The sequence below is a fragment of the Musca autumnalis genome, unplaced genomic scaffold, assembly GCF_047663935.1.
Source record: "Musca autumnalis isolate F117 unplaced genomic scaffold, ASM4766393v1 scaffold_4, whole genome shotgun sequence".
Classification (NCBI taxonomy): Eukaryota; Metazoa; Arthropoda; class Insecta; order Diptera; family Muscidae; genus Musca; species Musca autumnalis.
The window spans coordinates 218,334,398-218,348,958 of NW_027411977.1; the positions used below are offsets into that span (position 1 = coordinate 218,334,398).

Here is a 14,561-nt window from a genome sequence, read left to right on the forward strand (position 1 = left end):
GAATAGCAACGAGAAAGAAAGGCGACGAAGCAGCCATGAATAATTACAGACTTGCTAGAAGTAACCTTCGAAAAGCAATTAAATATTCGAAAAATAAATCTGTTGAAGCACTTCTTAGTGAAGTGCAAAGTGATCCCTGGGGCCTCCCATACAAGATTATTATGAAGAAGATCGGAAATAGAAACACTATACCAGGTATAAGCAATCCGCAATGGGCACTTACTATTGTTAGTACTCTATTTCCAAAGAATAAGACAAACCGGGCTATCCTAGCAGTCAATTCCCAACTGAGAAATCAAGATATCTTTACAGTCAATGAAATCACGGACGTAAGCAGAAAGCTAAAGAAACACAAGGCGCCGGGACCAGATGGTATCCCAAATGAAGCACTGGCAATTGCCAGGCAATATATGGCCAGAACTAATCTTAACAGTCCTAAATAAATGTTTAACAATGGGCGAATTCCCGATGAAATGGAAAACACAGCAGTTGGTGCTCCTGCGTAAAAATAATAAGCCGTTACACGCAGAGAAAAAATATTTTTCGGTTTTGTTGGAACAAAAATATCTATTTTGGTTCCAAAAATGTGTTTGTTTTGTGCAAACATTGTAATCCAAATCCAAAAATACCATCTTTTGTTCCGAACATACAAAACAAAAACAACTTTCGAATTTCCGCAATATTGTAAAAATCGTTAACAATACCGACTGTAGGAACAATCATAATCTAAATATTTTACAAAACATATTGTCAGCCCTGAAAACCAGATACTAATTTTTTTGATTTGAGTGTATATACTTCTCATATACACTTTCCGCACAACTTTGATATAAATATCGCGTATAATATTACGAGCATTGATGAACGCAATACATGTGGTCTGTTCCTTTACTTCTGAAAATGGTAAAACCGGCAAAAGTAGTAAAAGTTGAAAACTGCTCCCATATGATTTGTATTGTGTCTGAAGTAAAGTAACGCTTTTCGAGTAAAAAGTTGTAAAACTTGAAGATTCTTGAACGTAAAGGAACAGGGCTATGGTTTGCTACTTTAGCTGACAACAAAGACAAACAAAAAGCCACAAGCAGCCACCACAACATAAGGAATAATTAAACACCATAACAAACATGAAAAGGAAAGGAGAATGAAATAAAGAAAAAGAATGAAACCAAAACAGAAACAAATAAAAACAAGAGTCTCATTGTTGGTATACATACACACAAAAACAAAGATAAAGGCAGCATGTCATACAAACACACCACAACTCACCAAAATTGTTTTTTCAACACGGCATCGAATAGCGAGAGAAGAGAAAAAATTTCTCAAAAAAAAGAGAGAAATATTGTTCAGTTGACACAAACTATTTTTGGAATTAACAAAAACGATTGTTGGATTCACAATACCACATAAGGAATCCAACAATATGTTAACAATACATATTTTGCTCTTGGAATATTGTTGGATCAAACATATTTTTTTCTCTGCGTGTAGATAATCCTTCATCTTACAGGCCACTCTGCTTGTTAGATACATGTGGAAATTTCTTTGAAAAAATGCTGTTAAACAGATTAGGAGAAGAAGAAGTAAATGCAAATGGTGGTTTCTCGCCAATGCAATTTGGATTCATCAGAGGTAGATCGACAGTGGACGCCATCAAAGAAGTAGAGGATACGGCAATGAACTCAATGCAACAAAAGCGTTTCTGTGCTATAATCACACTTGATATCAAAAATGCCTTCAACTCTGCCGACTGGAGCGAAATCCGGCAGACATTAAGGCATAGAAATATATCTGACTATTTAATAAGAATGATTGATAGTTATCTTGATAACGGAAAACTCTTATATGACACTGACGAAGGAGTCAAATCATACACGATAACATCTGGAGTGCCACAAGGATCGATACTTGGTCCCTTCCTCTGGAACCTAATGTATGATAGCTTACTAAACATGAGTTTCCCACCTGGTACCAAACTAGTGGGTTACGCGGACGACATAGCGCTTATCGTCGGCCAAACCTCAGCACCACTTGTCGAAATCATAGTAAATGATAGCTTAGCTCGAATTTCAAGATGGCTTGCATCAAAAAAGTTGACACTTGCTGCAGCCAAAACAGAAGCAATACTCGTAACGAGAAGGCGAAAGTTTAGCTACCCTAAAATTAGCGTTGACGGTTACAATATAGAAATAAGCAAAACATTAAAATACCTAGGAGTGGTCCTTGACTGTAAGTTATCTTTTGAACCGCATGTCAAAACCATTTCGGAGAAAGCGCTGGCAACTGCTAAGAACCTTGTAAGGTTGATGCCAAGTATGAAAGGCCCGAACCAGTCAACAAGGAGACTAATATCATCAGTAGCTTATGCGCAAATGACGTACGCGGCTCCTGTCTTCAGCGAAAAAATTGCAAGAAGCACACAACTACGTAAACATCTAGAGAGAGTACAGAAGGGCGTGCACGATACGAGTTATATCGGCATATCGAACAACGTCCACAGCGGCACTGTTACATATACGAGCAACGAAAGTCACTTCCAAGCGGATACACAAAAAGGGAGGTTTTAAACATTAAAAGCGAAGCCCGAAGAAGGCTATTCCAAGAATGGCAATCCTCATGGAATAATTGTGTTCAAGGCAAATTGACCTTTAAAATAATTCAACATATAGAACCTTGGGTAGAAAGAAAACATTGTCAACTCAACTTCTATTTAACCCAAATTTTCAGCAACCATGGCAATTTTGGGAGCTATCTTTTCAGATTCCATTTAAAAAAACAACGCAGTATGTGAACTATGCCACCAGGGCGAAGACAATGTGGAACATACAAAATTTGGGAGGATGAGAGAGTGCGTTATGAAATACCAAATCATATAACCATCGATAAATTTTTCGATGAAATGCTAAAGTCAAAGAGTGTATGGACGACATACACAACATTTGTACAAACAATTATGGCGGAGAAAAACACATATTGCCTAAGACTACAGTCGAAGCCCTAATCACAACATACAATGGATGGGGGAGTAGATACAACGACGAGGCTGATAAACCCAGTCTATGAACTCCACTCCGAAGTAATGCGAAAGCGGTCCCGGAGTGGTTGTTCCAGTGTAGGACCACTATTGATAGCGCGCTATCATTACGCCCATTAAAAAAAAATAATAAAAATAGAACAGAAGACCTCCGAAGGAGGCTTTTATAGAACAGAAGACCTATGTAGAAGGCTTCTATGGAATAGAAGATCTCCATTGGAGGCTTCTATGAAATAGAAGATCTCCGTTGGTGGCTTCTATGGAATAGAAGATCTCCGTTGGTGGCTTCTATGAAATAGAAGATCTCCGTTGGTGGCTTCTATGGAATAGAAGATCTCCATTGGAGGCTTCTATGAAATAGAAGATCTCCGTTGGTGGCTTCTATGGAATAGAAGATCTCCGTTGGTGGCTTCTATGGAATAGAAGATCTCCGTTGGAGGCTTCTATGGAATAAAAGATCTCCGTTGGAGGCTTCTATGGAATAGAAGATCTCCGTTGGAGGCTTCTATGGAATAGAAGATCTCCGTTGGAGGCTTCTATGGAATAGAAGATCTCCGTTAGAGGCTTCTATGGAATGGAAGATCTCCGTTGGTGGCTTCTATGGAATCGAAGATCTCCGTTGGAGGCTTCTATGGAATAGAAGATCTCCATTGGAGGCTTTGAATGGTGCTTCTATAGACCCTTTTTGAAAAAAGGTGCATCTACAGGCCCTCTCTGAATAAAAGGATGCTTCTATGGGCCCTTTCGGAAAGAAGGGTACTTCTATAGACCCTTTCTGAATGAAATGGTGCTTCTATAGACCCGTTCTGAATAAAATACCTCCGTTGAAAGCTTCTATAGGATAGGAGACCTTCGCAGAAGGCTTCTATAGAAAAGTAGACCTCCGAAGGAGGCTTTTATAGAACAGAAGTCCTATGTAGGAGGCTTCAATAGAATAGAAGACATCCATAGGAGGGAGCCATCTATAGAATAGGAGAAAGCTTCTATGGAATAGAAGACCGTAGGAGGGCTCTATAGACTAGGTGGCTTCTAAAGAATAGAATACTTCCGAAGGAGGCTTCTATAGAATAGAAGACCTTCGCAGAAGGCTTCTATAGAACATAAAACCTCCGAAGGAGGCTTTTATAGAACAGAAGACCTATGTAGGAGGCTTCAATAGAATAGAAGACATCCGTAGGAGGGAGCCTTCTATAGAATAGGAGAAAGCTTCTATGGAATAGAAGACCGTAGGAGGTCTCTATAGAATAGGTGGCTTCTAAAGAATAGAATACCTTCGCAGAAAGCTTCAATAGAACAGAAGACCTCCGAAGGAGACTTTTATAGAACAGAAGACCTATGTAGAAGGCTTCTATGGAATAGAAGATCTCCATTGGAGGCTTCTATGGAATAGAAGATCTCCGTTGGAGGCTTCTATGGAATAGAAGATCTCCGTTGGAGGCTTCTGTGGAATAGAAGATCTCCATTGGAGGCTTCGAATGGTGCTTCTATAGACCCTTTTTGAAAAAAGTGCATCTACAGGCCCTCTCTGAATAAAAGGATGCTTCTATGGGCCCTTTCGGAAAGAAGGGTACTTCTATAGACCCTTTCTGAATGAAATGGTGCTTCTATAGGCCCGTTCTGAATAAAATACCTCCGTTGAAGGCTTCTCTAGGATAGGAGACCTTCGCAGAAGGCTTCTATAGAAAAGTAGACCTCCGAAGGAGGCTTTTATAGAACAGAAGACCTATGTAGGAGGCTTCAATAGAATAGAAGACATCCATAGGAGGGAGCCATCTATAGAATAGGAGAAAGCTTCTATGGAATAGAAGACCGTAGGAGGGCTCTATAGACTAGGTGGCTTCTAAAGAATAGAATACTTCCGAAGGAGGCTTCTATAGAATAGAAGACCTTCGCAGAAGGCTTCTATAGAACATAAAACCTCCGAAGGAGGCTTTTATAGAACAGAAGACCTATGTAGGAGGCTTCAATAGAATAGAAGACATCCGTAGGAGGGATCCTTCTATAGAATAGGAGAAAGCTTCTATGGAATAGAAGACCGTAGGAGGTCTCTATAGAATAGGTGGCTTCTAAAGAATAGAATACCTTCGCAGAAAGCTTCAATAGAACAGAAGACCTCCGAAGGAGACTTTTATAGAACAGAAGACCTATGTAGAAGGCTTCTATGGAATAGAAGATCTCCATTGGAGGCTTCTATGGAATAGAAGATCTCCGTTGGTGGCTTCTATGGAATAGAAGATCTCCGTTGGAGGCTTCTATGGAATAAAAGATCTCCGTTGGAGGCTTCTATGGAATAGAAGATCTCCGTTGGAGGATTCTATGGAATAGAAGATCTCCGTTGGAGGCTTCTGTGGAATAGAAGATCTTCGTTGGAGGCTTCTATAGATTAGAAGACCTCCGTTGGAGGCTTCTAATGGTGCTTCTTTAGACCCTTTCTGAAAGAAATGGTGCTTCTATAGACCCTTTTTGAATGAAATGGTGCTTCTATAGACCCTTTGTTAAAGAAAGGGCATTTCTATAGAACAGAGAACTTATATTAACCCTTTCTAAAAAAGGGGCGATTCTATAGACCCTTTCTAAAAGAAAGAATGCCTCTATAGACCCTTTAGAAAGGGTTAATAAAAGCTTCTGTCCTTTTAGAAAGGGTCAATAGAAGCTCCCTTTTTAACAGAAAGAGTGTCTCTTTAGACCCTTTAGAAAGGATCAGTAGAAGCTCCCTTCCTTTTAGAAAGGGTGAATAGAAGCTCCCTTTTCTTTTATAAAATGTCAATAGGACCACCTTTTCTGAAAGACCCTTTTTAAAAGAAAGGGTGCTTCTATAGACCCTTTCTGAATGAAATGGTGCTTCTATAGACCCTTTCTGAATGAAATGGTGCTTCTATTGACCCTTTCGGAAAGAAAGGGTACTTCTCTAGATTCTTTGTGAAAGAAGTGGTGCTTCTATAGACCCCTTGCGAAAGAAGGGATGTTTCTATAGATCCTTTCTGAAGGAAATGGGTTGTTTAAATAAAATGGCGCCCAATGTAAACGCATCAATATTAATTTCTCAAAAAGCTTTGCCACAGTTCATGGAGGAGTAGAAATATGTTTACAAAAAATTGCCAACATATCTGAATTTTTTATTTAAATGGATCCACTTTGAAAACGAAATTATTTTCTTATTTTTTTCACAGGGTTTCAATGATGTCAGCTTCCACGGATCCAATCAATTTCTTACACCCAACATTGATGCCTTGGCCTATAATGGCATTATACTGAATAAGCATTATGTCCCGAATCTATGTACCCCGTCCAGAGCTTCGCTTTTGACCGGAAAATATCCAATACATACAGGTAAATAACTATGAATATTTGTTATCTGTGATCCTACTACAGATGGAGGGATTTTCTACAGAAAATCCATGTGGTCCCATGTTCATATCTAAGAACTCCCACCTAGTCCCTTCCTTCCCTTCCTCTACTTTCCAGGCATGCAACACTATGTCATCATCAACAATGAACCCTGGGGTCTTCCACTTGAAGAACATTTTATGCCTGAGTTATTCCGAGATGCTGGTTATTCCACAAATTTGGTGGGTAAATGGCATTTGGGTTTTTATGACGAAGAAATGACCCCGCTTCATCGGGGTTTTGATCACCATTATGGTTACTATTCGGGGTATATTGGTTATTATGATCATACTATGAAAATGTTGGTAAGTCTAAAGCGCATCCGTTAAATAAATTATAAAGAAATAATATCCATGAGATCTATGACTTCTAGCAAGCAAATATTAGCGGTTTGGATTTGCGCAATGATCTCCATCCAATTCCTGAGGCTGATGGTATTTATGCTACCGATTTATTTACCCACGAAGCTGTACGCATTATTGCAGATCATGATACAGATCGTCCGTTATTTTTACTAATGAGCCACTTGGCCGTACCTACCGGCAATGAAGATAATCCCATGGAGGTGATGGAAGAGGATTTGGAAAAGTATCAATATATTTCGGATCCCAAGAGGAGGGCATATGCAGGTTAGAATATAAATATATAAAATACATACAAATATTTAATACATATAATTTTCAAGTGTATCCATAAGTCAGAACCATCTTTATGATGATGTTCAGTTTTTCCATCTGGCAATACCATCTTTCATTCGTGTTTTGAGGTTAGTGTCATAGCTAAGTGTTTTACGTGGTGGGTTATATTAGCTTTGTTCCAGAACTAAAAAGTTTTTACAATTTTTACGACTTTTACACAATTTACCCGAAAAACCGTTCCAGTACACAAAAAAGTTGTAAAATGTTCACGTCTCTTCAAACAAAAATGGCGCTGAATGGCGCTCTCTTTAAAAACTTTTTACTCGACAAATTTGAACGTGTAAAAAAATAGTAACATGGTTGCCGGCGTTTGATTGGCTGATACGCCGACTTTGACATTTGTTCCGGTTTTTTGACGTATTTTTCATTTTTCCGTTCCCGAACTATCTCAAAAAACTTTTGTGTGAGGAGAAATTTTTTACAGACCTAAGGAGGTTTTATGTTGTCCACAGAAGACCTAAAGTGGTCATCTCTTCTATATAACTAGACGTTCTATTGAGGTCTTTTAATAAACTTCATGACTATGACATCAAGAAGTTATTTGTTTTTCATAGGAGATCCCAAGAGGATCTTTTTTGGCTATAGAATATATCAGAGGATCTTCTGTTGCCTTTAGAAGACACCAAGAGGTCTTATGTTGCCCAGAGAAAACGTCTAAAGTCCTTCAGTTGTCCAGAGAAGACCTCTAAGTCCTTCTGTTGTCCAGAGAAGTCTTCAAGAATCATTGTCTTGCCTAGAGAACATACCAAGAGGCCTTATGTTGTCTATAGAATACCTCAAGAGGTCTTCTGTTGCTTTGAGAAGACCTTTCCTATAGGAGAACTCACGAGGTCTTCTGTTGCTTTCAAAAAGCCTCAATATATCTCCTGTTGTCAAGAGGCGTTATGTTGTCTATAGAATACCTCAAGAGGTCTTATGTTGCTTTTAGAAGACCTTTCCTATAGGGGAACTCACGAGGTCTTCTGTTGCTTTCAAAAAGCCTCAATATATCTCCTGTTGTCCAAGGAATACTTTGTTCAGAGAAAACATCAAGAAGCCTTCCGTCAGCTATAAAAGACCTAAATAGATCTTCTATTGTCTAGAGAAGACTTCCAAAGGTATTTTGTTGTCCATAGAAAACCTCAAAATATCTTCTGTTCTCCAGAGAAGACCCTAAGAGGGTCAAGGCCGAATGTCAAGAGGTCTCCTGTTTTCCAGAGAAGTCCTCAAGAAGACATATGTTGTCCCGAGAAGACCTCAAGAAGCCTTCTGGTTCCATCGAAGACCGCAGGAGGTCTTCCCTTGTTCAGAGAAGATCTCAAGAAATCTTCTGTTGTCTATAGGGGACCTCAATTGATCTTCTGGTTTTATGAGAGACCTCAATAGGTTTTCTGGTTCTGTAGAAGACTTCAAGAGGTCTTCTGCTATCTATAGAAGACGTCACAAGATTTTCTGTTATCTAAAGAAATCGTCAATTGGTCTTCTGTTGTTAGGAAAATACCTCAAGAAATCGTCTGTTGCCTAGAGAGGATCTCAAGTGATCTTCTGGTTTAATAGAAGACCGCATGATGTCTTTTGTAGTCATCTTGAGGTCTTCTGTTGAGTGGAAAAAGCATCAGGAAGTCTTCTGTTGTCTTCTGGTTCTACAGAAGACCTCAAATAATCTTCGGATTGCCATAGAAAACCTCAAGAAGTTTTTTGTTACCTATAGAAAACATTAAGAAATCTCTTTATTTCTAGAGAAGACGTTAAGAGTCCTTTTGTTGTATAGACGTACCTCAACTGGTCTTCTGTTGCCTAGAGAAGATATCAATAAGTTTTCTGGATCTATAAAGGACATTAGGGGGTCATGTCTTGTCCAGAGACCCCAATAAATCTTCTGGCTTTATAGAAGACGTCAGATTTTCAGGTTCATTAGAAGACCTGAGGAAGTGTTCTGTTGTCCACAGACGACCTAAAGAGGTCATTTGTCCGTTGCCTAGAGAGGATCTCAAGTGGGTTTCTGGTTTAATGGAATACCCCGTGAGGCCTTTTGTAGTCCTCTTGAGGTCTCCTGTTTTCCAGAGCAGTCCTCATTAGGTCTTCTGTTGGGTGGGAAAGGCCTCAGGAAGTCTTCTGTTGTCTTCTGGTTCTATAGAAGACCACAATTAATCTTCGGATTGCCATAGAAAACCGCAAGAAGTTGCTTGTTGTCTATAGAAGACATTAAGAAATCTCTTTATCTCTAGAGAACACGTTAAGATATCTTAACGTCTTCTGTTGCTTTCAAAAAGCCTTAATATACCTTCTGTTTTATGGAGAATACCTCAACTGGTCTTCTGTTGCCTAGAGAAGATATCAATAAGTTTTCTGGATCTATGAAACACCTTAAGGGGTCATATGTTGTGCAGATACCTCAATAAATCTTCTGGCTTTATAGAAGACGTCAGGTTTTCTGACTCAATAGAAGACCTTAGGGTTCTGTTGTCCACAGAAGACCTCAAGAGATCATTTGTTGTCTAAGAACATGTTAAGAGGTATTCTGTTATTCAGAGAAGGTGTCCAGCGGACTCCAGTTATTGGAAATAATAGGTCTCCTGTTGTCCAGAGAAGTCCTCCAGAGGTCGTCTGGTTAAATAGAAGATTTGAAGAGGTCTGGAGGTTCAATAAAAGAACCCAAAATATCTTATTTTGGCTGGAAAAAACACAGAAGGTCGTCTGTTGTCTGTAGGAGGCCTCAATATGTGTTCCGATTGTATAGTAGACCTCAAGAGGACTTCTGTTGTACAGAGAAGACATCGAGAGGTCTTCCGTTGTCGACAGGAAACATGAACAGTTCTCCTGGTTCTATAGAAAACCTAAGGAAGAGTAATGTTATTCACAGAAGATCTCAGGAGGTCTTCGGATGTCTTAGAAGACATCAAGAGCTCTTCTGTTATATGTAGGAGACCTCAATAGATCTTTTTGTTCTATAGATAACTCCAACAGGTCTCATGTTTTCAACGGAAGACCTCAAGGGGCATTCTGTTATCCATAGAAGACCTCAATAGGTCTTCTGTTGTTTAGAGAAGTCGTTAAGAGTTCTTCTGTTGTTCAGGGAACACCCTAGGAAGCCATCTGGATCTATAAACAACACAAGAGGACTTCTAGTGTCTATAGGAGACCTCAGTGGATCTCTGGTTCTATAAAAGACCTGCTGTTGTTCAGATTAGGTCTCCTTTTGTCCAGAGAAGTCCTCCAGAGGTCGTCTGGTTAAATAGAAGATTTGAAGAAGTCTGGAGGTTCAATAAAAGAACTCAAAAGATCTTATTTTGGCTGGAAAAAAAATACAGAAGTTCGTCTGTTGTCTGTAGGAGGCCTCAATATGTGTTCCGGTTGTATAGTAGACCTCAAGAGGACTTCTGTTGTACAGAGAAGACATCGAGAGGTCTTCCGTTGTCGACAGGAGACATGAATAGTTCTCCTGGTTCTATAGAAAACCTAAGGAAGAGTAACGTTATTCACAGAAGATCTCAGGAGGTCTCCTGTTGTCGTAGAAGACGTCAAGAGCTCTTCTGTTATCTGTAGGAGACCTCAATAGATCTTTTTGTTCTATAGATACCTCCAACAGGTCTCATGTTGTCAACGGAAGACCTAAATGGGCATTGTGTTATCCACAGAAGACCTCAATAGGTCTTCTGTCGTTTAGAGTTCTTCTGTTGTTCAAAGAACACCCTACGAAGCCTTCTGGATCTATAGACAACACAAGAGGACTTCTAGTGTTTACAGGAGACCTCAGTAGATCTTCTGATTCTATAAAAGACCTGCTGTTGTTCAGAGAAGTCCCCAAGAGACTTTCTGGTTCAATGGAGGAACTCAAGAGGTCTTATGTTGTCCACGGAAGACACCAAGGGGTAGTCTATTCCCTATAAGTGACCTCAATAGGTCTTTTGGTCCCATAGAAAACATCAAGAGGTCTTTTGGTTCTGTATTAGACCTCAAAAATCATCAAATGTCTTTAAAAGTGTGTCTATAGAAGACCACAGTAGGTCTTCTTGTACCATAAAAACTTCAGTTGGTCATATGTTGTGTAGCCAAGACATCAATAGGTCTCCTGTTGTATGTAGAAGGCCTCATTAAGACTTCTGGTTCTATGATAGACCTCAAGATATCATATGTTGTCTAGAGATAAACTCAAGAGGTTTTTTTTTTGTCTAGAGAAAAACTGAAATGATCTTTTGTTGCCTTTAAAATACATCAAGAGCTCTTCTGTCGTCTAAAGAACACATCCGAAAGCCTTTCTTTGGGTAAATAAAACTACGAAAGTTCTTTTGTTCAAAGAAGATTTCTTTGGAAGACCTTACGATGTCTCATGCTATCATAAAAAAATACCTGAAGAAGTGTTCTATTATATAGAAGACCTCCAGAGGTCTAGTCTGTAGATGACCTCAATAAATCTTCTATTATCCATAGAAGTCGGCAAGAAGTCTGTTTATTTCAATGTTCAATATAGTTTGTGAAAAATTATCGCAGCTGTAACGCAATTTCATTTTTAACATTACTTCCAGCCATGGTTTCCCGTTTGGATCAAAGTGTGGGTCAGACCATAACAGCTCTTAAGGACAAGGGTATATTGAATAACACCATAGTTCTACTGTATTCCGATAACGGTGCACCAACAGTGGGTTCACACGCAAATGCGGGATCCAATCATCCGTTTAGAGGGGTAACTATTTGTCTGAAATAAAAATCCATTTAAAAACTAAAAGAAAATTCGTTCTAACTCTCTCTATTTCTCTAACAGCAAAAACAATCACCCTGGGAAGGTGGCATACGATCCGCAGGCCTGATCTGGAGTCCCCTGCTAAAGCAACAAAATTATGTCTCAAATCAAGTTTCGCATGCCATTGATTGGCTACCCACCTTAGCCTCGGCAGCGGGAATTGAAATACCCAACCACCTACAACTGGATGGTGTTGATTTATGGTCTTCCCTAAGCGAAGGACATGAACCTCAGCCTCGTACCTTGCTACATGTTTTGGACAATGTTTTCGGCTATAGTTCATATATGCGTAACAACTTGAAATATGTCAATGGTACCTCATTAGCTGGCCAGTATGACAGTTGGTTGGGTGATATTGCATTTGAAGAAACCGATCCTTTGGCCAATTTTTATGAACAAGAAATTTTAGCATCTCCCGTACACACGGCATTAGGTAACTCTCAGCTAAGCATTGAGTTAATACAACGTTTACGGACAGAGGCAACCCATAGCTGCCCTGTGAATAGTGAAGATTATAATCAAGAAATCTATCAATGTGAACCCCTCAAGGCTCCATGTTTGTTCAATTTGGCTAAAGATCCCTGTGAACGTTATAACTTGGCCAAATTATATCCCTTGCAAGTGAAATTCCTCGCCCAAGAAGTGGAGGAATTGAAACGACAAACAAGAGCATCGGTACGTGTACCATTTGGCGATCCTTTGGCAAATCCCCAAAGATTTGGCGGTGTATGGCAGTGGTGGAAGGGTACAGAGAATTTGCAAAGTGACGATGATGCAGGTTCTAAGGGAAATTCATTGCTCGCATGGAACGGCGCACGGCGGCAACTTTTAGGGCTAAGTGTTATATTAAGTTTATGGCATTTTATTGCAAATTATTTTTAATTTTTTCTTTGTTTTAAAATTTAATTATTTTAGTCGATAGCATGCATGAGGTGATTTTCTTATAAGATAATAAATTATTAATTGGCAGTAAGATCAGCGGTGATATACCCCCAGTAAAATGTACAAACTTTCGTAGCATTGCTTAAACATATATTTTATAAAAAGTCGTATTATTTTATGTTATATGCTTATAAAAAATATTTAATAAAAAAGTACATTTATATGTTTAGCTGAAAATGTATTAACATAAAAGTGCAAGGAAAGTGGCGCAGAATGTGGCGCCATGAAGGGCAGTAACGATTAAGTCTAGAAGTGCCATTTTAAGTAGAACGTTACAACCAAAAACGACTTTTTAAATTGTCATTTTGGGAAATAAAGTTCAACGTGACTGCCATACCTGATCAGTTATAGATTGTCATATGTGTGTATATTAAGTGTAATAGGGGTACTGTGCATTTATGGAACTCATTAAGATACTGGGAAACTGCATTGTATCATTGGAAGGGGTTGTGTCTCAAGGGAAGATTTGTTCTCGAATATTTTAAAATGTTTTTTAAATGTGTCCAATAGCCTAAATCGCCCTTAAGATGATGGTGTTACTTCGCATTCATCTGGCAATGCCATCATTCATTCGTCAAATATGTTGAGGTTTGTGTCTTAGATACCTGTTTCAAGTGGTGGGTCTTATGAATTCACCACAAAGTCAAACATAAAAGTGGCCATATTTTAAATGAAATAAACTTAAACTTAGGAATACCAAGACCTCGTGGATTATTTAAAGAATATTTTTCAAAGCATTAGCAGACCTCGTGGATTATTTAAAGAATATTTTTCAAAGCATTAGCAGACCTCGTGGATTATTTAAATAATATTTTTCAAAGCATCCGAAGAGCTCGTGGATTATTTAAAGAATATTTTTCAAAGCATCCGAAGACCTCGTGGATTATTTAAATAATATTTTTCAAAGCATCCGAAGAGCTCGTGGATTATTTAAAGAATATTTTTCAAAGCATCCGAAGACCTCGTGGATTATTTAAAGAATATTTTTCAAAGCATTAGCAGACCTCGTGGATAATTTAAAGAATATTTTTCAAAGCATTAGCAGACCTCGTGGATTATTTAAAGAATATTTTTCAAAGCATTAGCAGACCTCGTGGATTATTTAAATAATATTTTTCAAAACATCCGAAGAACTCGTGGATTATTTAAAGAATATTTTTCAAAGCATCCGAAGACCTCGTGGATTATTTAAAGAATATTTTTCAAAGCATCCGAAGACCTCGTGGATTATTTAAAGAATATTTTTCAAAGCATCCGGAGACCTCGTGGATTATTTAAAGAATATTTTTCAAAGCATCCGGAGACCTCGTGGATTATTTAAAGAATATTTTTCAAAGCATCCGGAGACCTCGTGGATTATTTAAAGAATATTTTTCAAAGCATTTGCACACCTCGTGGATTATTTAAAGAATATTTTTCAAAGCATTAGCAGACCTCGTGGATTATTTAAAGAATATTTTTCAAAGCATCCGGAGACCTCGTGGATTATTTAAAGAATATTTTTCAAAGCATCCGGAGACCTCGTGGATTATTTAAAGAATATTTTTCAAAGCATCCGGAGACCTCGTGGATTATTTAAAGAATATTTTTTAAAGCATTAGCGGACCTCGTGTATTATTTAAAGAATATTTTTTAAAGCCTCAAAGACCCCGTGGATTATTTAAAGAATATTTTTCAAAGCATCCAAAAACCTCGTGGATTATTTAAAGAATATTTTTTAAAGCATTAGCGGACCTCGTGTATTATTTAAAGAATATTTTTCAAAGCAAAGACCTGGTGGATG

At 38.4% G+C, this 14,561-nt stretch overlaps 1 protein-coding gene across 3 annotated transcripts in view; it reads left to right on the forward strand.

The window, feature by feature from the left end:
* The window catches only part of LOC141401371 (arylsulfatase B-like), a 65,433-nt gene extending 52,486 nt beyond the window's left edge, over positions 1-12,947 (forward strand). Inside the window, exons 3-7 of one of the 3 annotated variants that reach the window (XM_073981541.1) lie at positions 6,202-6,361; positions 6,497-6,723; positions 6,792-7,047; positions 11,622-11,779; positions 11,858-12,816. In XM_073981541.1, the coding sequence (XP_073837642.1) occupies positions 6,202-6,361; positions 6,497-6,723; positions 6,792-7,047; positions 11,622-11,779; positions 11,858-12,718 (1,662 nt within the window). In that variant the 3' untranslated portion in view covers positions 12,719-12,816. Of the gene's footprint in view, positions 1-6,201; positions 6,362-6,422; positions 6,724-6,791; positions 7,048-11,621; positions 11,780-11,857 lie in introns of those variants that run through there. The other 2 variants (XM_073981540.1, XM_073981542.1) reach the window with 2 other exon arrangements.
* The last annotated feature ends 1,614 nt before the right edge of the window (positions 12,948-14,561 follow it).